Source organism: Marmota monax, unplaced genomic scaffold, assembly GCF_021218885.2.
Source record: "Marmota monax isolate L192 unplaced genomic scaffold, Marmota_monax_Labrador192_F-V1.1 WCK01_AAM20220418_F8-fsc00041, whole genome shotgun sequence".
NCBI lineage: Eukaryota > Metazoa > Chordata > Mammalia > Rodentia > Sciuridae > Marmota > Marmota monax.
In genome coordinates, this window is record NW_026695238.1 from 17,682,455 (window position 1) to 17,706,711 (window position 24,257).

At 52.0% G+C, this 24,257-nt stretch overlaps 1 protein-coding gene across 12 annotated transcripts in view; it reads right to left on the reverse strand.

Moving 5' to 3' along the window:
* The window catches only part of Iqca1 (IQ motif containing with AAA domain 1), a 142,818-nt gene that overhangs the window by 110,062 nt on the left and 8,499 nt on the right, over nt 1-24,257 (reverse strand). For 10 of the 12 annotated variants that reach the window (XM_058577438.1, XM_046439733.2, XM_046439734.2 and 7 more), the window contains 5 exons: nt 21,241-21,565; nt 18,118-18,237; nt 14,606-14,797; nt 13,685-13,756; nt 3,536-3,741 (listed from right to left, as the gene is read on the reverse strand). In XM_058577438.1, coding sequence (XP_058433421.1) covers nt 3,536-3,741; nt 13,685-13,756; nt 14,606-14,797; nt 18,118-18,237; nt 21,241-21,565 — 915 coding nt within the window. The remainder of the gene's footprint in view (nt 1-3,535; nt 3,742-13,684; nt 13,757-14,605; nt 14,798-18,117; nt 18,238-21,240; nt 21,566-24,257) is intronic. The other 2 variants (XM_046439739.2, XM_046439738.2) reach the window with 2 other exon arrangements.

Genomic DNA, 24,257 nt, shown 5'->3' on the forward strand with positions numbered 1-24,257 from the left:
CAACAGGCCGTGAGGAGTGTGGGCAATGGGAAGGGAGTGAATGAGTGGGACGTGCACCGAGTCCTTGAGACCCCAGCAGAGTAGAAACGCCAGCTTGGCTGTGGGTGACCATGGAGCGGGGCGGTGCACAGGGCCACCGGTGGGCATCGGGCACTGCCCATCTTCTGACTGTGTGGCACGACGTGGGGCGAATGTGGTGAGTGAAGAGGCCATGCTGGACGGTCCCCTGGGGCCTGGGTGTGGCACTGTCATTGTGCTCAGGGTGGACGTGAAGTCCAGCAGAACCAGTACCCCAGCAGGGTGGGCTCTGACACAGAGGGCACACTAGCCGGTGCCCAGGGACTGGGACACCAGGCAGAAGCCAAGGGCTGTAGAAGGGAGTCCCCAGAGACAGGAAGCCTGCAGCTCAGTGTCTGAGGAGCCAGCTGGGGCACGGGGACTCTTGGGTCAACGATGGAGCCACAGGAGGCAGAGCACAGACCATGCTGTCCGGGTGTCGCTGCTGTGCTAAGGTCATCGTGCCTCGAGTTCCTCCTGTGCTGGGGGTGAGGCCGATGTCCACAACCCATGGGCTCCAGACACAGAGCAGAGATGAGCAACGGCCTGGCAGAGAGGGACGCCAGCAAGGCCACGGGACGGTCTGCGCACTCACTGCCCCAGGAGCCCCTCCCCAGTTCAGAGCACCTCTCTTCTGGTCTTTTTGTGGGGCTGGGAGGACCCAGGGCCTCCCCCTGCCAGCCAGTGCTCAGCCTCTGAGCCACAGCCAGCCCTCGGGCACACCCAGCTTACTTATAAAGAAGTTTGCTGTGTCACACCTGCAGTGGCCTCCAGGACCCGGTGTGCGCTGCCCCCCTCTTGTATCGCCTTCTCTCCTGCTGGAGCTGAAGACTCAGTGGTGGCGGCTCTGCCCACCCTGGTCCTAGGGTGACAGGCGGCCCCAGGTGGGCACTCAGCCTGGGTGGCCGAGGGCAGTAAGGTCTACGCCGCCCGGGTCTGCATGGCACCCCACGATGCTGGCGGGACAGGTGACGCGCCTCGGGACGCTTTTCTCAGGATTGTCCCCGCTGCTAGCTGACCCTGAGTGCCTGGATGCTGCTCCTTCTTGGTCTGGGTGCCCTGGTGGGCGGAGGAGTCCTTGCCCCCCTCTACGGTCAGATGCCACAGGGAGAGAAAAACAGGGGACGTCTGACCCAGGCCTGAAGGGCTACTTCAAGCGGGAAGGCCACTGCCGGCTTCTCCTACACCTGGACGGGAGCGGGAGCCGAGGACAGGGCTGGCGGGGGTGCTGGCCTGGCGCTGTGGGCTGCGGGGAGCTGTGGGCATTTTCTGAGCCACGACCACGACGGCTCCCTTCCCTGCAGCTCTTCTGATTCATCACGATCCATTGGTGATGGGTCCAGGGTCGAGTGCGATGGGCTTTGACAGCTGAGGAGGAAGCTGAGGGAGGAGGGAGAGGGCCACGTGCGGGCTGCACCCCCTCCCCGCTGCCAGCGTCGCGGTCTCCTGACCATCCCCGTCCCCGCAGAACCTGCGCAGCTCCTGAGTCCTCACGTGAGGAGACCCCGTGCAGGGGACTCGGGATGTGCCCTGGTCTGCTATCAAGTACCCCGAGGAAGATACCGGAGAGACGCTCACAAAGGTCATCACTCGGAACCTGAGACACCATCAAAGGTTTGGAAAGGGTACTCACAGGAAGGGACGGGACCCCGCCCCCCCGGGCGAAAGCATGCCGTGTCGCATCAAGGAAAACCTACCCCATGCCCCTGATTAATGACAGTGGACTGTCCAGTACAGGCACGAAGGCCCGAATGGTGTGGATACACTGTGTGTACGACCAGAGAGGTGAAGAAATGAGCCCCGTGTGTGTCATCTTTAAGAATTGTAATGCATTTCGCTGTCATATATAAATAAAAATAAATTAATTAATTTTTAAAAAACCAAAGAAAACCTGCCATGACCTCTAAATGTTACCAAGGAGACGACGGCTAGACCCCCACGTAAGGCAGCACAGAAGCTGACCAGCCTCCTAAGTCACACGATGACCGACTCAGGTACAAGGGCTGGGGTCTGTCCCCACCAGAATGCACCGAGGCGCCGTGTGGACAGATGGGGTCTTCAGGAGGAGGTCGGGCCCCCACACTCCTACCAGGGGAGCAGGTGGGCTGTCAGGAGCTGGTGGTTGTAGAGGACTGGTTTGGCCCTGTCCCTCTCACCACGTGGCACCCCCTCCCCCAGTTATGGCGCAGCAAGAAGGCCTCACTGGAGGCCGCCCCTCCAGCCTGGACTCCTAGCCTCCAGAATCTGAGCCCACAAACTTCTGTTGTTCATAATTCACCCAGCGGGAGGCGCTCTGTTACGACAGCGAGAAACACTAAGACGACAGGTTACCCCCAAACCCAGTGGTGGGAACAGCCAACGTTGACTGTGCCACAGCCTCTGAGGGACGGGCCAGGTGTGGCTCTGTGGGGAGCCTCTGCCTCCAGCCCACACAGCCGCAATCAGAGCCCCGGCCAGGACAGGCCACCCCAGGCCTCCCCTTCCAGGTCCACACGTGTGGCCGTGGGTGGCACTCCACTCTTGGCTGCTGGAAGGAAGCCCTGGGAGCCTCCCTCAGTCCCAGGCCTCTCCCCTGGGTCCTCTCAGGCAGGGACTCCTCTGAGCCCACAGGAGGGTGTGGGAGGTGAGCAGATGGCGGTGAGAGCCCAGCCTCTGCTGTACTCTCCTCAGTGAGTCATGCAGTGTAGACCACACCCGAGTCACTGGGCAGCTCAGAGCCTGCCCACCACAGGGGTCACATCACGATTTTTGAGCGGAGGTCAGCTTTCTCTACCCCTAACAGTTCCGTGCCCGTCCCGCTCAGCTGGCCAGCGCAGGCGTCAGTGTCTGAGGATGTGCCCCCTACTCAAGAAAAGGGGAGCCCAGTGGGGACCGCCAGCCGCCCTCCCTCCTCCTGAGACGAAACAGACCCGAGAGCTGTCACGAGGGTCACCGGCAGTGCCTCCCACCCTGTGGAAGTGCCTGAGGAAGACCCCTCGGAACCTGGCCCAGGAACTCGCTTTAGGTCACTGAGCACTCCGTGGAGGACCCTCTCAAGACCCTTGGGACACGAGGAGGCCGGGGCCTCGCCCCAGAACTGCCGACCCCCTCTCTGGGGGCTGGGTTTGAGAGCCCTGGGCCTCAGGCAAGCCGCAGCTGGGGGCCCAGGGGGAAGGCCGCACCAGCCGGGGTCCCGGGGCCTTCAGCCAGGCCCAGCTGAGAACGGGCGTGGGTCCCCCCAGGGTGGGCTGTGTCCCCCATCCTGTCCTACTTCTGTGGTCACAGAAGCACTATCTGGACTGTATTCCACCGCAAGCCGAGAGCACGACAGGACATTGTCACGAAGGAGGAGAGAACTGACTTCTGAAGGCTTCGCCCGGAGACCTCTGTCCTGCGTGGAGCTAAGGCACCCCCTGACCCTCCCCGGGTGTGTCTGAGTTAAAACGTGCCAGGGGCTCGGCCTCCAAGGGACGTGGGTGGGCGCACGGACTCAGCTCACCTGCACTCGATGAACCACTGCCGGATCTGATCCCGCAGGCTCTCCTTGATGTCCGGGCCCTCCGTCTGCTGCAGGTCGTTCTTGATGGTCACCAGGGCCTCCCTGTAGCCCTCCTCGTGCCTCAGCTGCACCGCGCTCCGCAGCAGGCTCACCTTCTCCGCCTGGATAATGGCGGCACTGACTTGGTCGAAGAGAGGAGGGGGATTCTGAGAACAGGAGAGAGAGGGGGAGACTGTAAGCCACAGCACTGAGAGGTCCTGGAGGGTCAGAGTGCCGAGGTCCTCGGTGGTGTCCTTCCACCTCGGAGACGCCCAGAATCCAAGACCAGGCCTGGCAGCAACCTTAGGAGGTGGCCCACTGCTGGGGGGACACCGGGGCTCACTCCACACGGCTGCCCAGACGCAGGGGCCAGCTGCCTAGGGACGCGCCCATCCAGTGCTGGCCCATGAATGTCCCCAGAGGCCCAGCGATAGACTCTGGGTCCCCAGGTGGCACCACCAAGTGGCAGTGGAGCCTCCAGGAGGTGGGCCCGGTGGCGCTCCCTGGGAGTGTGCCCTTGAAGGAGAGTGAGGGACCCAGCCCTTCCTTTCTCTCTTTTGCTCCTGGCCGTGAGGTGAGTGGTTTGGCTCTGTGGCCCAGCACACGACGTGCTGCCTCACCAGAGGCCCAAGGCAAGGGGCCCATCGGTCATGGACTGAAACATCCAGAACAGTGCGCCCAAATAAACCTTCTACCTTTTCAAGTGGATTTCCTCAGGTATTTTGTCACAGTAATACTAACACAGATTCCTTCACACCATGGAAAGGAAAACTCGACCAAGCTTCCTGGTCAGTCGGAGGACAGGGAATGTAGAGGAAGAAGGCACTGGAAGCCAGAACCTGAGGAAGGAGCTGGAGTGCTCTGATTTCAAGAAAGAAGACACTGAACACGTCCACTCCGTCCCTACCAACCTCCAGGGAAGGAAATGACGCAGCAGATCCAGGCATCCTGTGGCAGTGAGCGTTTTCAGTGGATGTTCTCCCTTGAAACCCACTAAACCCACCCATTGGCACGTCAACTGGCAGCAGAGCACCCAGAGGTGCTGAGCCCCGCAGATCCGCCTCTGCAGGGGGCTGGCAGGGGCAAACGCACAGTCACGTCCCCTCAGACTCCTGAAGAAGTGGGGCTGGTGGGAGGAGGTCAGCACGAGCCAGGGAGGGGCACAGGCTCACGCAGCCAGTCAGCTGCTGCCAGGGCTTGCAGGGGATGCGGGCGAGGTCTTGGAGAAGGACGGCGCGTCTGGGGCTGGGGCACCTGGAATCAGAGTCCGGGGGCCGAGGGCCGGCTCTCCTTGGTGGACAGGACCGAGCTCTGGAGGTTCTGAGATTCGCCGGGAGGTCAGGCCGAGGCTGCCGAGGGCCAGCGGACACCTTCTCAGGGGTGTGCCAGCTGGTTGTTAAACGGCTATTTTTGAATCCTGAATCACATAAGCTAATCCTCGAGCTGTATTCATGAACCGAGTTGTCAATACTCCAGACTCCTCGACCCCAGGTCCCGTCCCTGTTGGACATGCTGTTGGGGTCCCTTGTCTCTGCTGCTGTCCTGTGGGATGGAAGGCCACCCACCAGGAGCCTCTTCCCGTCCTGGGCCCGGGTCCCCTCCACAAGCCTCCCTCAGAGCCTGTGTCCTAGCTGCACGATGCTCCACAGCTTCCAACAGCCCCCGCACGGTGCCCGTCACCCTGCCCCTCTGTGGCACCCGCTCCCTGCTCTGCCCGTCACCTTGCCCCTCCGCGGTGGCCGCTGGCCTGGGACACTGAGTGGGACTCTCCGCAGAAGCCCCAGGACAGAACCCCAGGGCCTGGGCCCGGGAGCCCCCGCCGCGATCCCTACTGGGCTGGCTGTCTCTGCGCCGGGCGGCACCAGCCAGCAGGCGGGCGGAGCCCAGGACGGCCACCTGGCAACGGCGTCCAGAAACGTGGGGGAGAGAGCAGAACTAAAGTCCGTCCACTTCAGAGCTGTGGGCAAGAACATGGCAGCGAGCGAGAGCCCACAGAAGCCAGCCGCAAAGCTGTGGATTTAAGCCTGTTACTGTGAAAGGGACAGTTGGTCTTGAGTCTTGTCACGCGCAGAGACACATCCCAAATGGATTAAATGTTGGATGCAACAGCAGGTCTGTGTGGACAGACAGACGGACGGACGCGACTGCCAAGACACAGCCCTGACGCTCTGGGGTGAGAGGCATTTCACACGAGGGGCCGTTAGAATCAGAGGACAGTCACGTCCACCCAAGGGGAAAGAGAAAGGGGCCACCCACGGAGCCTCACGAACACAGCGTTGGGAAGCCTCAGAACACGAGCAAAGGTTCCAAGTTCAGTAACATGAGGACGCACGGCTTTTATGATGAAAAGTGAAAGCAGGGAGAATCACAAAATCATTTTAAAGAACAATGTTAAAAAAACCATCTAAGTCCCCGAGGTGCTGGGCGGCGTGGCTGGTCGTGGCTGGTCGTGGCTGTGGGTGTCTGTGTGGAACTCAGGGAGGCAACTCCCCCATTTCATCATTTAGGTGAAACCGGACCCTGGATCTCCCAGGCCACGTCTCCCACCCCTGGCGGGACCATAAGGTGTGAATCAGAAGTTCCTGACCCACAGGGACTCCCCTCCCCACCACAGTGGGTCGCCTTCCTGAGGGGCCCCTGCTCCGCCCCTGAAGACGGTGTTCTGAGGCCTCCACTGAGACGATTCTCTGCTGGGGGTGACTCCCGTGAAGTCACCTCCGCCCAGTCACGCTGCTCCTGTCATCCTCCGCAGGTCCCCTCCCAGGTGGGTACTCGCTGTGCTGAAATGGCCCCCCGCTGTCCTTCCTCACAGCAGGCGAGTCTGGTTCACGTCTTCTCAATAGCTTTGTAAGAGGTGATCAGCAAACTCCCTCAACATCCACAGTCCAACCAGAAATCACTCGGCTCCCGCGGCATTTCCTATCAGCCACACTGAACAGCCATCGGGTTAATGTCAGCCCCACGTGTTCCTTCACCTCTCTCCTTATTGATGTTCACATGAGGAGCCCACTGAACGGATGAGGAGACAGAGGTTCAAAGTGGACTCCACCTTCTTCATCATTCGGTGTCAAGGAAGGAGCCAGCAGGAAGTTCCTGGCTCCTGTGGCTTTGCCTGCTGCCACGCCATGCTGTGTGGTTAATGTGTGTGCACCTCTGTGTGTTTCTTGATGTCGACTTTCTCTGACAAGGAAATGCATTTGGTCATTTGGGGCTTCCTTCTCTAGTTGGTTTTTGAATCGAAAGGTTATAATGCATTTAGGTCCCATGTTAATGAGCACCTCTTCCTTTAGGCTACGACATCTTTTCCTCTTTAGCAACTTTGGTCATATGGAATTCGAATGTGTTAACTCGTGGTATAACAGCAACTCATTTAAAAATAAATTACGAATGTTAAAAGGGAGCCAGAGAACACAATGACATGTTCTATATTGAAACGCATCAGCTATAGAACGATGCATCTTAATGAAGGCTTCCCATGTGAATAAACCATTATATTTACAAGCTTTCCACTGTTAATGACCCAGAACGGGATAACGAAACCTACATTTATAGCAAGGTCCTCTGTCAGCAAAAACATACATATTAATAATTGATGTTGCTGTAAAAATAGGGCACAACACAGTGCTTCCTGAGTCTGTGGGCAAATAGCACGACACGGTCCATTAACTTAAAATGCTTAGCTAATGTTTGATGGGCTTTGTCTTTAAAACTCCTTGTTCAAATTAGGAAGACAAAATGGACATTTGTCCAAATGAAATGCCGTTCCATCTCTCGGTCCCCAGTGGACGTGCACTAAGGGCTGACGACGCTGGCGGCCTCCTCCAGGTGCTCCTGGGGCAGGGACACTGGAGACAAAGCTGGAGCAAGGAGGGGGACGCCATCCCTGGCCACCTACAGCCACCTCTCACCCCTCTGAGCACAGACTGACTGGCTGTGCCTCGGTCCTCGCGGGCACAGAGACGGGTGCCGCACGCCTCGGCTCTGATGGCACACGGCGGACTGTGTGCCGGGAGTGTCCCCACCTCGGGGTCCGTTTCGGGATGGTGCAGAGGGGGTGCCACAGTTGACGGAAACCAGCCACCCGGCCCCACGTTTCCTTCCGGGCAGCACATGGTACCGCGCATCTGTGCGGGTCACACAGACGGCCCCGGGGAGCGCAGGGGGCTGCGGCAGCAGGAGCTGAGCGTCCCCAGGGTGGACCTTTGTTTTAGAATCCACAATTTTAGCAAATACAGAACTATCAGAGACCTAAAGTGTTTTTCCAGTTCATTAAGTCTAATTTTTAAAAAACAAAAACAAAACAAAAAAAACACCCAGCATCTGAAAATTTTGCCTTTTTAGGAACTTGAACCAAAGTAGTAGAGCTGGACTCATGATCAATCAGTGGTGGAGATGTAATCGGGTCCTACTTTGTTTTTTCTTTTCTTTTCTTTTTTGGTACCAGGAATTGAACCCAGAGGTGCTTGACCACTGAGCCGCCTCCTCAGCCTGTTTTAATTTTTCTTTTTTCTTTTACGATAGGGTCTCAGTGAGTTGCTTGGGGCCTCACTAAGATGCTGAGGCTGTCTTCAAATTTGTAATCCTCCTACCTCAGCCTCCCTAGCCACTGGAATTACAGGTGTGTGCCACTGCCCCTGGCTAAAATTGTTTTTAATAGATACTTTGAGGGCACTTGTGATTTGCCAGGCATGATTTTAAGTCCTCACTGGTGTTATGTCATTTATTCCTCATGGCAACTTTATGTGGTAAGTAGCCTCATTACTTCATTTTATATATGAGGAAACAGGCACAGAGAAGTCTGGTGAGTTGCCCAAAGTCACACAGCCGGGAAGTAGCAGACTGGGGTTTGGTCTGAGCCATCTATCTCCAGTCTTTGTTCTTGTTCCCAACTGTTTTTATTGGTGTGTGGTGATCGTACATACAGAGGGACCCGCTGTGACATACCTGCACAAGCCCCAGCACCATGCTTGGCTGCCTCTTTGCGGGCAGGTCTCCTGAATTAAAATGCTGTCTGAAGATGGCATTTGGCGGGCACTATAAATCATGCTTTCTTAAAAAATGAGCATTTGTGATTTTAATGCCTATTGCTAGGCTGCCTCTCCAGCCTTGCACCCTTGGCTCTCCTGGTCAGGGCGACAGTGCCCGTGTTGGGTGCCTTGCCCTTTTCTAACTTAAACGGCACCTGGTCACCGTGTCTGAAGGTGCATGATGTGTCAGGCTCACGATGCGATCACTTAGGAATCACGGCTAGTCCTTCTCCAGTGCTGGCCGTGCCGGCCTGGCTCTAACCGAGCCAGCAGCCACCGCGTCCCTGTTGGCACAGACGTACAGAAGCCATGGTGCGAGGCTCACGGTGCGGCCGGCTCAGTGCTGGGGTCAGCACGCGCTCTGCCTCCCAGGGGACCCTGGCTCCAGGCCTCGGCCTCGGCCACTCTCCCAAGTGCACCAGGGACTGCGTGATGTGCCCTTGCAGGGGACCAATAACGGCAGGTGTCCTGTCCCAGAGTGAGGTGAAGGACTCCTGGGGCCAGGGGACCTGGGAGGGCAACGAGTTTGGCTATTTAGTTTCCATGACCTGGAGACCGGGGCAAAAATCAAGCATATCAATAATAACAATTATAAGAAGACATAATAAAAATTAAAATCAGACTTGAAATCACACTCAACGGTTCCCAGGGAACAAGGCTGTAAAATCCCATTTGATAGAAAAGAAAACGGTGATTTTCCTTTTCTCTCTGAGTCTCTGGAAGTGAGCTTCTGAGGTCGAGATTCTCCAGGGAGCCCCCTGGAGCTCGGGCCTCCTCGCCAGGATGCCTGTGGGTTTGCGAGGACAGCTGTTCCAGGAGGGACGCTGGTGGCATCTGACACTTCTTCCTGGGCGCCACCCGGAGGGAGCTGACTGTGTGGGGCTGCAGCTGTTGCCTCAGGCAGCCCCAGGAAGCTCCCCGGGGCTGGGTCAGGGAGCGGCAGGTGGGAAGCAGCCCTGGGGCTTTTCCAGAGCCAACGTCACAGTGATTTCCACGTCACAGATGTGGTGGTTCACAGGGGGCCACGGCCTTTGCACATGTATTTTATGCAAGAACTCATTTTAAAAGATTTGCAATTTGTTAGACGAAAATTTATCATACCTCTAGATGCCAATGACCATTCTAAAAGTCATTCCACATCATGACACCGTGACACAGTTTTCCATGACTCCTGTCTTTGAAGGTGCAGTCTGTCCTGGCTGCCACCTAGGTCTCAGCCACTGACCCTCATCGAGTCCTCCCCCACCTCTGCAGAAGGCAGCACGGCTCTGACCTCCCAGGAGAGGAGGCTGAGGTCGCAGCGCCAGTGGGCACGTTGCTCAAGCCCCTCCACGGGGCAGTGCCCGCTGGCGCCCCCCGCCTGGCTCCCCTGCAGTGTCTGCGGCAGCACAAGCCCTTTGAGCTGGTCAAGAGACACCCCCACGGCGGGCACCTGCCTCCCCGGGAAGCTTGGGAACAGCTCTTCTGCACTCAAAAGCTAGAACCAAACAAGAGCAAAGCAAAACACAGGGTCACAGCACAAACTGCTTATTGGGAATCAATCTTTTGGAAACAATGGAATGTCATTTGGAGCCAAATGTGACAGATAATCCGCAGGATCAGATGGACTGCGTGGTCCTGGCTGGGCTTCAGGGTGGTGGTGAAAGGGCTTCATCCACATCCTCTGCCCATTTTGGCTGTGCATGACAGCAGGTCCCAGAGAGGAGCCCAAGGACACTGTTGGGGAGGCAGCATGGGGCCACCGTGCCACAGGCCCTCGGAAGGAGCCACAATCACTGGGGGCCAGAGCTCGGATCGGGGGTTATTTGCTAACAAGAAAGGGGTCTGATTTATTGGCCAAGATGTCATGTAGGCTGTAGGTAGTCTCGGGTGGGTCTGAAGTGAGCAGGGTGGTGTGGCGCTTCCAGGAGCGTGCAGAAGCGACGGCCTCTTTAATGAGTGCCCCCCGCGCTCCTCATTAAAGTGCACACTTCGACGCGGTGCCTGCCGAGACGCACAGGGTGGAGTGCGGTGCGTTCTTCAAGCTCCTTCGACTCGATGGGCTCCACTGGCTCTGCCAATTAAAATGACGGCACAGGAGAGTTCAGGGCGGCGCTATTTGTTTTCCTGCATAGATTTTAGAATGTAAAACATTTAAATGGCTGTATAGAAAATATCCTTCATAAGACAATGACAAAGGAAACGTGGGGCGCGGTGGGGCCTTTTGGCGTCTTCTGCTCTAATCCAGGGCTCTGATGCCCAACAGCCGCTCCTGAGGACACTCCAGGGTCTCCCAGAGGTGGGGAGGCAGCTTTGACCTGGTGAGTCGATGGCTTCACCCTGGCACAGTGAGCAGCATGAGCGGACGGAGAAACCAAGGGTAAAGAGGGGAGGCCGTCTCCTAATCAGGGACCAGTGGGAATTATTCCACGGAAGCCGCCTTGGGTGGGGAATGGATGCTTTATGGCCACCAGGCAGTGAACAGCAGGCAGCGTTCCTTTAAAAGTGAATCCATAGTCTTCTCACGAGTAAGATTTCCATAGACCACGTGCTCTCAAGGGGGACGCAGGAAGAAGCCCGCTGAGGAACGTCTCGCGGAACACAAACTCGCCCTGCTCGTGGTCAGAAACGGGACGAGCAGTTTTCATCCCAGCGACGCACATGCAAGTGACAAAGGAAAACTGAAAAACCAAGCCACGTGTGATCCCACCCTCATGTGCTATCAGTGTCAGCTAGCGAGACCTGAGGGTGAGACAGTCATGCCCGGCCGTTGCCCAGGTTTGTGGCACGAGGCGCACGGTGGCTGTTGGGTAAACGTAGACCGAGTTCAAGGAGATGGAAATTTATTTAAACAGAAGTTGCCGAGTCACAACTGCAGCTGAGGAATCTCCATGCTGCTTCCCAGAGTGGTGGCACCAATTTGCAGTGCAATCGGAGAAATGAAAGTTGTGCTTCATTTGTGTAAAAAAAAACAATCAAAAACTGCAGCTAATGTACGATTTCTTGTTCAACTGGAAAACTTTATACCAAATATTTTGACTGCAATTTGATTTTTAAAATAGAAAACTAGACATAACTACCACGCTTACCCTCACGTCCCATATCCATGCCCCCCCACCCCAAATCACGCTCACGCTGCCGTCTCCTTAAGCATCCACCCATCCACACGCACCAAGCAATCTGGAGATCTTGGGAATATGGATGTCACCTCACTGCCATCTGCTTTTACTCTAAGAAGTGTGTGTTTTCTGGTTCACAGAGTAAATGCTGACCAGTTTAGAAAACACCAACATCTTCTGAAGCCACCCTCTGAAACATGAGCCCTACTGACTCGGCAGGTGCCTCTCCTGTGCGCACAAGGGGCTCTGAGTGTCCCCTTAGCTGAAGTCATGCTAGAATTCTAAATCCCGAATTTCGACCTTGAGCATTTTTGCATCATCAAACACTAGTAAGAAATGTGTTTTGTAGTGTTGGCGCGGCACAGTACCGTCTTGTGTAAGGCCACCATGATTCATGATTCACCACACACCTGCTCTAGAACACTAGACTTGGCCATTTCCGTTTTTTTTTTTTTTTTTTGGTATTAGAAAGAATACGGCAGAGAACTATTCTGCAGCCAGATCTCTGTTTCTGATGATGTGTTAGGTTGGAAACAGAGTCAAGGGTGGACATGTAAATATTTTAAGGCTCTAGCTGCACCGGCTCCCTGGCCTTCAGAAAGGCTGGGGCAATGTGACAAGCTCGTCACATTGCGAATGACCCTAATTGTCAAGCCTTCTTATTTTGCCTAATATGACAGATACAACTCTCCCTGTTTCACCAGTGTTAAGATGTAGATTTTTCACCACTTAATGGTTCTGAAATTAGGGACGGATGCATCTTACAATCAAGGGTGTGCTTTGGTTTATCTAGAAGCCCTTTTTTCTTAGTGGCCCCTAAAAATAACAATGCATCTTACAGTTGAAGACATGGTAGATTCAATGGACTACAGGAGAAGCTTGTTTGAGTTTTAGTTTGCAAGTAGCTGAGATCCACATAGAATCATTTCAGTATAATTCAATGGCCCAGTGGACATTTAAAAACGTTTCAATTATGGGGAAAAAATACCCACATGACTTAAAATCTCCTATCTCGACCTTGCTTTAGTGTGGGTAGGGGTTAAGTAGGGTAAACTAGTTCACGGGCGCTAGGACCTAACCTGCACACAGAGACTGGATATTTGATGTAATGTCCACTGCCCCAGGCCCTGGCAGCCACCACTCCATGCTGTGCCCATGGCTGTGTCCATCCGGATACCTCAGGGGACTGAAGAGTGGGGTATCTGCCTTTGTGTGACTGGCTTATTTTGCTGGACACAGTGTCCTTAAGGCTCACCGCTCTGTGGCATGTGTGACGAACTTCCTTCCTTTCCATGGCTGAATAATATTCTACCCAGTGAATTTCTAAACCAGCAGCAGGTGCCAACCCACCAGATTCTGGTAGCAACCCCACAACCAAAAAGCAAGGAATGGGCTGGAGCCCGAGGGGGACCCCATCTCTAAACATAAACGCTGGCTTGTTTTTAAAACAGCAAGATCGAGGAAACTCGAGAACCTAGGTAATAAAATCAAGGCATCTGTTGGATCCTGCACTACTCTGGTGTGACTTCCTGTGTTTGTTGAGCAGGAAGCTCTTGATTTGAGACTCTGTGAACACAGGGAAACTGCGTCCTTCACCCAGAGAGTGGGTGCTTCCACATTGCTGGAACATGGACCTGATTCCTTCCTCCAGCGGAATACCCCAGCACTGACCAGAGGCAGGCAGGAGGGGAGAGCCGCTGGGGGCAGGCAGGAGAAGGGCCTCGGCAGGTCAACGATGCTGCACTAATGGACTTGCTGGGCCAGCTGTCCCTTGAGTGATCTCTAGACGTCAGGGAAGGGATGCAGATGAGGAGGTGAGACTTAAACACAGGCAGGTGAAGACCACAGCCCCCGCTGGCCAAAACTATCAATTTAGTCTCCCCTCTTCCTACCAGTGGAGTGGCCAGGCAGGGACAGCCAGGGAAGACTCAGCCTTCCTGAGTGTGCTGCCTAAGAAACCAGGTCCTGTCGACAAGCACACTCACCATGCCCAGGAATATCATCTCCTCTTCTCTCTCTCTCTCGGTCCTCTTGGACTGGCAGAAACCCCTCCAGACCTGAGAGGAAAAGCACGTCCGCCTGTTTAATACCTGGGCAGAGGAGACCTGCCACACACTTTCTCCTGCGTAACGGCACCTTCCAGAGGTCACATGATCAGAGACCCCAGGCGGCACACGGGTGTGTTGACGGACTCTTTCTGTATGTGATTGTAGGCAAAAATTTTTGAAAGGAAAAAAAAAATCACATCACAGAAATGAGCTACTGCTCTCTTTTGTGAAGTTCCTCTACCTGGGGTTTTTCAAGAGAATCTTCTCGGTGGCAGGAGTGTGAGGCTAGATCTAAGGGTGGCACTTCAGAGTTTCAAAAGAAAAATTCCAAAGGAACACGGGGAGATACAGCCCGGAGGCGCCCCAGCTTCCAGCTCCGATGGGTACAAACCAGAAGCACTCAGCTGTTGGGGGAAGAGCCCTGGGCCACTCCTGGAAGGGAAGATACTGTCACTGTTCTGTCCTTAGAGATGGTTGCTAGTGCCAGGTGGCAAATTGTGTATGCATGAATATATTTTTAAAAATCCATTAAGGATTTATGTCCTCACCGAGTCTTAGCAACATTTTCCCAACAATTATGAGTGGTTTAAAAAAAAAAACATTTAAATAAAATACTCTGTGTATTTTATTTTATTCACTTATTTAGAATTTTAAAAAAATTACGTATGACTAAGTTTAGTTCACAGTTTCCCCAGGGTAATCATTAACAAATCTTCCTGGAATTTACTAATGGAATCCAGCTCTACCAAAGGTAGGACTTTTGGATTCTGACTTTCAGCACTCACCCCTTGAACTGGAAGGATCTCTACCTGCGTAGGATGCTCCCCCCAGCTCTGGGGGCCCCACGTTTGTTCGTACCTTCTGGATGCGGAGTGCGGCAGCCCCCGTGTCCGCGACCTTCTCCCCGAGCAGCCTGGCCTGCTTTGCTCTGTATTCCTGAAGGTATATCTGCTTCATAAACAGGGCTCTCAGGCGGCCCTGCCGCGCCCGCTCAGCAATCTGGATTAATTTAATAGCCTCTTCGAAGGGCATGCTCTTTATGGCTAATTTCTAAAAATAATAACAACAACAAAAAACAGAATACGTCAAGGTTTAAACACGTCAGAACTCACCTGCTTCCTCCCAACACACCCTGCTAATAGCCCCATGGGGCAGCGTGCAGAGGCTCCCCGATGCTCTCTGTCTACCAGCAGATTAGGTACACTGTCATACTCTGCCACGCCATGTTGTGATCCCAAATTCAAGGACCGCAGATTTCCTCTAGCCTTCCAAACAAAATAGTAACTCGAGCCACCATAGTTTAACTTGGCCGCGAGTGACACTAGAAATGGAAGTGATTCAGTAACACTTGAATCTAAACACAGCACTAATATGAGATATGAGTCTTAAAATACACGCGAGGTAAAATGCTGGGTCTAAACCGATCACAGACTGACCTAGTGAACGAGGCCAATGCCAAATCATTTCAGGAGCATTTAATTTTACATAAGAAACATCTTCCAAGACTCGTAAATTTGCATTTAAAACATCCAAATGTGGTGACAAGTGCCATTAAAACAAAAAGTCCAGGGCTCAGGTGAGGCATGTGGTGACAAAGTCAGGCAAGTGGCCAAGACATTTTAGAAGGAAAAGGGACAAAAGCAAGGGCTCTGGGGGTGCCCAAGGGCCCCCGTGAGCTCTGAGAGGGCTCAGGGCTGAGGGCCACTGCTGTCCCAGGAGCAAGGGGGAAGCCGTGCAGGTGGCCTTGCGGGGGTGGGGGGTGGGGTGTCCGTGAAGGGATGAAGGCAGAGGAGAGGCAAAGTAGCTGCAGGCACAGGTGGAGTCCCCTCCAGGCCTCTGGGGCAGTGACGCCGTGACATCAGGGCCCCAGGAGTGGCTGCTCCATTTGTCACCAGGAGTTACAGTCACTCTGTGTTACAGGGGGAGGAGGGGTGCAGGAAGGAGTGAGGAGGACAGGGACCTCACGGATGCCAGATTCTTTTCCCGCGGAGCTCGTCAGAGTCACTGAATCAATGTCCAAGGCAGGTGCTTCTGGCCACTCAGCCGTTAGGAAAGCTGAGGCTGAGACGGTGGAGCGACGTACACGGGTGGTAAGTGGGGAGCCTTCTGGAGCAGGGACCGACCCTCCTCCCACTAAGCCATCTGCTGCCCCCCCAAGGTGTCCCTCAGTGCAGCCCCAGGAATATGGCTGCCTACGGGGGAGCCCGTCCACACCCCAGGTCCTCAGGGTGGAGATCTCAGTGAGATTCTGGTGCTTGGCGTGTGCGGGGGGCACACATTTCCAGTAGTGAGCTTGGCGTGTTAGAGGAAAACGAGCATCACCGTGGTGGTCACGTTAGAGGACCCCTGGCCACTGTCGGTGGCCTGCACATTTCCCTCGGGCTCCCAGCTCTCACTCCAACACTTTCACAGCCAGTGCTGAAGAGCTGTGTTCGAGGGATGTTGCGAGGTCTACCCAACACGACTAAGAGTACTGAACACCCCGGAGGCCTCGGCAGCGGGGACTGACTTTTAAATGTAGACGATGGATAACGATTTCATTTCTCCAAGTTCTCCTCTGGGTATACATCGCAGATATCTTGAAGAAACAGGCTGCTGACAGTGAGCTTGGGGGCTTGCAGGACAGCGAAGGGCATGCAAAGGTTGTGGGGGGCCTCGTGGGGTGCTGAGCCAGGGTGCACTAAAATGAGGCCAGGGTGAGGCGAGCACTGCCCAGTGGAGGTGGAAGGGATGGCCACAGAGGGCAGGAAAGAAACCTCCCTGATGTTGACCCGGCACAATCCAGAGGGACACTGGGCAGGAGAGACAGCAAGGGCCTCGCTGTCATGTGTAGTGCAACGCGTCCATCTCCCTTCCCCACTTCCCTCACAAAACCTTGGGTCAGTTCTATGCTACATATGGCTACTTGGGGCACAGGGTTCCTCTGGGGGAACTAGATGATGTCCCAGTGATTCATTCTGGCAGGTGCAAGGACAGAAAGTACAGACACAGGGCCCAGGGCTGGAAGGATGGCTGCAGGATCCCTATGCAAGTTGGCCTTGAAATGACTTCAAGGAATTCACAGCACAGAGGAGGGGTCAGCAGTTTGGGAGAGGAGCACAGAAAGCGAGATCATCTGTATCAAGTTGGGCTCCACAGAAGGGGTGTCATGGTGACAGGAATGAATGTCAGGGAAAGAGCAAGTCCTCTGCAGCTTGGAGCTGGGTTGGCTTCACCCATCTCCAGCCCCACCTTTGCCCCACCATCCCCAGAAGACACCTGGAATCTCCCTAAGCACCATGACCGAGGCTGGCAACACCCAATGGGGCCCATTTGCAGGAAGACCACAGGTGCCAGCTGTTGCCGTTGTACCCTGGTCTTCCCCGGCCATCTCCATGTGTCACTTGTACTGCCCCAGTTTGGATGGCCAATTGCTGTCTTGCTGCATGAGCCACGAGGATCAGCCAGGGGAACAGGGCGCTGAGTTCACAGTCAGCAAGTCAGTGACATGCATAAGTAGACATCCCAGGAGGTGGACAGGCAGAGCCATGTGCGAAGGACTGGCAGAGAAGGACTGTCCCTGCCCCTAAAGGAGGCTTCATGGAGGGGTAACTGCAGAAACCCAGACAAGGTGGTGGGAGGTGACAGCAATTGGCCATCCAAACTGGGGCAGTACAAGTGACACATGGAGATGGCAGGGGAAGACCAGGGTACAATGGCAACAGCTGGCACCTGTGGTCTTCCTGCAAATGGGCCCCATTGGGTGTTGCCACCTGGGTCATGGTGCCTAGGGAGATTCCAGGTGTCTTCTGGGGATGGTGGGCAAAGGTGGGGCTGGAGATGGGGGCAAGGGAGGTACGGGCTGAGAGCTGCCTGGACCCTGCTCTGGGCTCTCTGGGGAATCTTTAAGGATCTTCTTTCTCTTTCCCACATACGATTCATGTCAGGAGATGCAAGTGTCACTCAACTTGAAGTCATCAAAGGTCATGAGCATTTGAGAAAGCATCCGAGTTTTCAGGTTCCCGGTGAGTCATGTTGGCACTTGACCATTTTATATGAATGACTGCCCATTTTATATGAATGCTGACTTCAGCTGGGTGGACCTGAGAAGGCCTATTAAGATGAGCTGATAATCGACCCAGTCTTAGGGATCACAATTTAACCAACAAAGCATTTTATTTTGATCTCTATATTTAAGCCCTTGGAAAATAATGATTATGTGTCACCAAAAATACATCCCAAAGTTACACAACTTCTTATATGCTGACATAACAATGGGAGGGGGTAACTCTCCTCAAATTGAAAACAATCTGCTTCTCACACAATAGGGAGCTAAAGAAAGAAACAGAAGTTATACAGATTATTAAGAAAATTGTTAGAATGATACAAACCATGCTAGTTGCATCTAATCCACTGTCAGCTAATATCTGAGCAAGGATTTTCTTTCTTTCTCTTATTACTTCTATTTTCTCCTTCAAAAAGTACTTGGGTATGGGAATATCCAACTGTTGCTAGAAGAGGAAAAAAATAAGCAAAAGAGCACTTTAGTCATGATACCAGGACTCAGAGCTCGTGAAAATGTACAGTGACGATGAGCAGGTGAAAGAGCATGGTGTACTGCCCAGCTCACGCAGGAGACGGAGAGGCCCTGGAGTGCAGAGAAGCATTACTCCAAAGGAGACCTCCACAGAAGGAATATCCTAACTACAATCTCAGGAATTCACACCAAATAGGCCTCAAAGAACTCATGATTACCTTATGAATTTCTTTAAAGAAATATAATATTCTCTCAGTCTCTAAAATAATTATTCAAACCAGGTGGGTCATAGAGGTCTTTGAATTAAACCTAATAAATTAGAATTAGCACCACTGACTATTGGTATGCAGAAGACCATAATCTTTTCTAATAATTTGGTTTTATTTTTATATAAATTATCTCATTCAAAAATTAGTTGTGAAATTAGAGGCTCTGGGTGACTGTACCATTCAGAAAACTTGTTTTTGGCAAAATAAGTCTGAATGTCTATTCTTCACCTGTATGAAGAATATTACCAAATATTTCAAACTAGTAGAGGTCAAATAAATACTTACGAGTCCAAGTTCAATGATGAGGAATACAGAAGTCTATTCAAGGATGTGGACTCTTGGCCCAGTGAGAAGACTGTCCCAGACACTGTCCGTCATGCCTGGCTAATTCCAGGTAGACCAGCTGACGGGGCAAGCCAAGGTTATGGTCTCTAGGATTAGTTTCCCTTTTTTTTCCAAATCAGGGTGTGACTCCCCTCACCCCAGAGAATTCTGGACAGGAATTCTCCTAAATAAGCTTTAAAGCATAAGGGGTATCATCTTTAGGACTGAGAAGAACAGATCCTTGGAATTCTGGAAGGTGGCAACAGCTTTTGAACCCCAGGCTTTTTACAGGCTAATGGAGTTTGGGAGGTGATCTGGGAGTGAGCTCCAGGGCCCAGGGGGTGAGTGTGCCCTATGGAGGGAGGGCAGTCAGAGAGGAATGATGGCACTTATATCTAATGTTGGGAAGTTATTAATTAAGAAACATGCACGATGCACTGTTCCAAATTCTAAGGCAAAAATTTTATCGACATGACTGCATCTGGCCCATTTGGGACCACAAAATCATAGTGAGGGTTTGGCAGTTAGGGTTTCACAGAGCAGTGGAGCATGGAAGTCGGGGCAGAGGTGTCCATCATGACCCCTTTTAGGTGCAGGTACCCAGCCTCAGCTCTCCATGGAGGGGATCCAGGACACTGCCAGTGCCGAGGTACAGAGGCCCTCTCTCCTCACACACCCCTCTGTGCTGGAGGACCTAGCAGAGAAGGTGCTAGAAACAGGCTTCTGGATAGTTTGGCCCAAAGGGGGCACTTCTGGACAGACTTGGGGACCCCATGGAGCCAAGGGCGGGCACGGGGGCAGGGGAAGGCTCTGCTGCTTCCTTCTGCTCTCTGCTGTCTCTGGTTTCCCCTCTTTGTCGCCAAGAGCATCTCCCTCCATTCCCCAGAGCACCGGGCTGACGGAGCTCTAACCCTTAGGTATCTGGGGGACCACAGTTCAGACCTCGAGGTGGAAGCTGGTTCAGAAACTCCGAGGGAGGGCCTGACTGGTACAGCCACCCAGAGCCTCTCAGTGGATTGGTCACCTGTGATCAGGGCACAGGGTCCTACTGGACAAGCAGCTGGGTGCTGGCCGCAAAACACAGAGAGTGGTGGGCTATGTGAGTGACAGTCACAGAGGCCAAACTGCACAGGGTGCTGGGTGGCTGCACCTGAAATGCACACAGTCCCTGGAGCTGGCTCATGGTCTTCCTGGCTGTGCTGTGGCTGCTGGGTGAACCCCTGGCTGCCTGTCACCTCCCACGGCTCAGTCACTGTTGAGAGCCCCCCACCATGAAGGCTTCCTGCTGCGGTCTGCCCTGTGGGATGCTCCTGGTGTCCAGTGGCTTCTGCTGTGACAGCAGCTGCTCCTGGCCTTTAGGAGATGACCAAAGCAGAGGGGCCAGCTGCTGTGGACAGGGAGAGAAACAGAAGCAGCCCCACATAAATCCCATAAACTCATTGGTCCTTGCATTTAGGGGCAGCATTTATTATATTTCTGAAGTTAAATTTGTAAATTTAATGTTACTTTACCAATCAGATTTGAGAGTATGGTTGAAGAACTACGTGTTTCACATTTATCCGAGGTCATCCACATTTTACCTGGTGAGTAAACCCACCTGCCTAAATCCAGTGGTTTAATTTTGGAGCTTATAGATGAAAGCTATGGCCACGCAAATTTAGGAATAGGTTCTTCAACATTTTTGTTGATTTCGGTATTTTCTTTAGTCCATCCTGATAAAATTGACCAACAAAACTAAGGGGGTACATCCCAGAAAGAAGCATGACGCTTTGGGAAAGCCAAAACACTTCCAAAGCAAAGAAACACTACACTCCAATGTAAAAATCGAACATTTTCTCCTTTTGATTTTATTCTGTGGAAACATTCCTTTCAAGATGAAGGGTAAGCTCATAGGCAAATAGCTCCTAAGTGGTGGGTGTCCAACGGCCCTGCACACCCAGCCAGACAGAACACCAGCAGAAGCCCTGGGTGGGGGTCAAGCAGCAAAGGTCAGAGGACAGTGGCCAGGGCTAACTGCCCAGAGGAGGGGTGTAGGAGCTGCCAGCAGGGAGAGGCGGAGGGGAACTTCCATGGGCCCAGAGAGCAGGGCATACTCCGGAAGACTGGGAGGGTCTGTGTTTCTGGGTTTGTGGCAGGTGGGGCCCCTCTAATCCCACGGTCCTGGCCCACACCCCATTCCTAACAGAACAGAGGATGGTGCAGACTCTCATCCTCATCAAGAGGGAAGGGGACTAAGACTCAGCGGTGACAGCGTGATGCTGACGTTTAGGTGTTGAATACACCAACAAATGCGTCCACAGGACCTGCGGAATATCGGTAGAGACCCACACGCCTTATTAACAGTGAGAGGAAAATAAAGACGAAAGAACCAACAGAGTACTTACAGGGGCCAACTTCAGGTCCTGTAAGATATCATCAAAGTAATGGAACTCAGACAACTCCAGCTCCACCATGTCGTTCTTCAGCTCCAGGATGCGCCCCATGACCCCGTCCAGGATCTTCCGGATCAGCAGTCGCTTCTGTGGGTGCACTATCTGGTCGTAGACATTCTCCAGGTTCCTGAAGATCTGCACATACTTTATGTAGAAGGTGGCCAACATCTGGAAGATGTAGACAGGATTCTTCTCTTGCTCCACCAGCTTCCGAGACTCTTTATCAAGCAAAGAATTGAGGGCTTCTTGGGTCTGGTGCCACATTTTATTATACATCCTGCGGGAGGACACAGGGTTCAGACAGTTGAGCAGATGAGAATTATTTTGTCAGGGAAACATACTGCCATCTGGTCTAACAAAACAGAACGCACAATCAGGCGTGAGCTTGCAGTACATGGCGGCTGCAGGCTGTTTAGACAATATTAAGTCCTGTATGGATGTCCATGTGGTTTTTTAGATCTGACCACTGCTATTATTACAAATAAGAAATTGTAAAAGTCCTATCCTAAATGATATAGTTGTTCCTCACCATCATGTGAAGCCAGTATTATTATATTAATGTAAATGATAAAATGATTGAGGTCCAGAATGGTTCACTGTTTGTCCATATACATAGTTGATGGAGTATAAATTACAGCAACCATTTTGGAAAGTCATTCAACTTTGTTTTGTAAAGTTAAACATGTGCAGACTCTATGAATAATCATATTTGCAGAGAAATTTGTAAATGTGCATTGAGGATGTTTAGAGTAGTATTTTTAATGTTCTTTATTCGTGCACTAGTTACACATGATAGCGGGGATCATTTTGACATATTCATACATGCATGGAATCTATTTTGTGCTATTTCAATCCCCAATCCTGCCATTTCCCTCCTCTCCTCCCTCTCCTCTTCTCCTTCTTCTACTGGTCTTTCTTCTCTGTAGTTATTGTTTTATTAATCAGTGCTTTATAGGTATCCATAAAGGTACAATTCCCTGGGGTAGATTCACATATGTACATAGCACAGCTGGGTCCATTCTTTCTGCAGACCCTCTTTTCCAGTCCCTCTTCCCTCCCCTTCTACCCGCTTCCTCTGCTCCACTCATCTCCCTTCTATTTTCATGGTATCCTCCCCTGATTTTGCTCCAGCTTCTCGTATGAGAGAAAACATTCAACCCTTATCTTTCTTGGCTTATCTCACTTCCTATGATGCCCTCCAGTTCTGTCCATTCACCAGCAAATGCCATAATCCCATTCTTCTTCGTGGCTGAGTAGAACTCCATTGTGTGTCCATACCACGTTTTCTTTATCCCTTAGTCTGTTGATGGGCATCTGGGCTGGTTCCATAACTTAGCCATTGTGACTTGTGCTGCTATAAACCTGATATGGCTGTGTCACTGTAGTATGCTGATTTTAGTTCTTTTGAATAACTACCCAGGAGTGGGACAGCTGAGTCACGTGGTGGTTCCATTCCTGATCTTTTGAGGAATCTCCATACTGCTTTCCACAGTGGTTGTACTAATTTATAATCCCACCAACGTGTATGAGCGTGCCTTCCCCCCACATCCTCACGGGCATTGCTATTGTGCGTATTCTTGATGGCTGGCATTCTAACAGAAGATGAAAACTCAGTGTGATTTTGGTTTGCATTTCCCTGATTGTTAAGGATGTCAAACATATATTTTTCATATATGTGTTGGTCATTTGTATTCCTTCTTAAGAAATGTCTGTTCAGTTCTTTTGCACATTTATTGGTAGGATTATGTGTTTGGGGTGTTAGGTTTTTCGAGTTCCTCACACCTTCTGGGTACTAATCCTGTTGGGGGAATAGCTGGTGGAGATTTTCCCGTTCTGCAGGCTCTCTCCTCATGTTCTTGTTCTCTCTGCTGTGCAGAAGCTTTTAAACTTGCTGTCATCTCACTGACTGATTCTCGTTTTCATTTCCTTGGCTTTAGGGGTAACAATGTTGAGGAAGTCAGTGCCTGAGTCAAAATGCGGGAGTGTTGACCCTGTGTTTTCTTCCAGCAGTTGGTCTGATTCCCAGGTCTCTGATCCACCTTGAGTTGACTTCTGTAGTGATGAGAGATAGGGCTCTTGTCTCACTCTTCTACATATGGATATCCAGTTTCCCCAGCACCGATTGTTTAACAGGCTATCTTTTGTACAACATGTTTTGGGAATCTTTGTTGAGTATTAGGAAACTATTTGTGTGGCGTAGTCTCTGTGTCTCCTATTCTATTCCCCTGGTCCCCTTGTTGGTTTCGGTGCTCGTTCCAATGCTGTTTTTATTACTAGACTCTGCAGTAGAATTTGAGATCAGGGATGGTGATGCCTTCAGCATGGCCTTTCTTGCTCAGTATTGCTTTGGCTACACTGGGTCTTTTATTCTTCCAAATAAATTTAGGACTTTTTAAAATCTAATTCTATGAATTATATCATTGATATTTTGATGGGTATTGCACTGATCTCTATATGGCTTTTGATAACATGGCCATTTTGATAATTCTGCCTATCCACAAGCATAAGAAGTCTTTCCATCTTCTAAGGTCTTCTTTAATTTCTTTTTCCAGTGCTCTATGACTTTCATGATAGAGGTCTTTTACCTCCTTGGTTAGATTTATTTCCAAGTATTTCATTTTTTTGAGGTCACTGTGAACTGAACAGTTTTCCTGTTTTCTTTCTCGGCAGATTCATTATTGGAATATAAGAAAGTTATTGACTTTTGTATGTTGATTTTTGTATTCTGCTACTTTGATGAATTTATCAGCTCTAGAAGTCTTCTGGGGAGTTTTTGGGTCTCCTACGTATAGAATCATGTCATCAGCAGACGTATAATTTGACTTCTTTCCCGATCTATCACCTTTAATTTCCTATTCTTGTCTGATTGCTCTGGCTAGAGTTTCAAGAACTATGTTGAATACAAGTGGTGTCATAGCATAAACAGAGATGACCCAATGCCCATCACCAAAAGGGCAGATAAATGAATT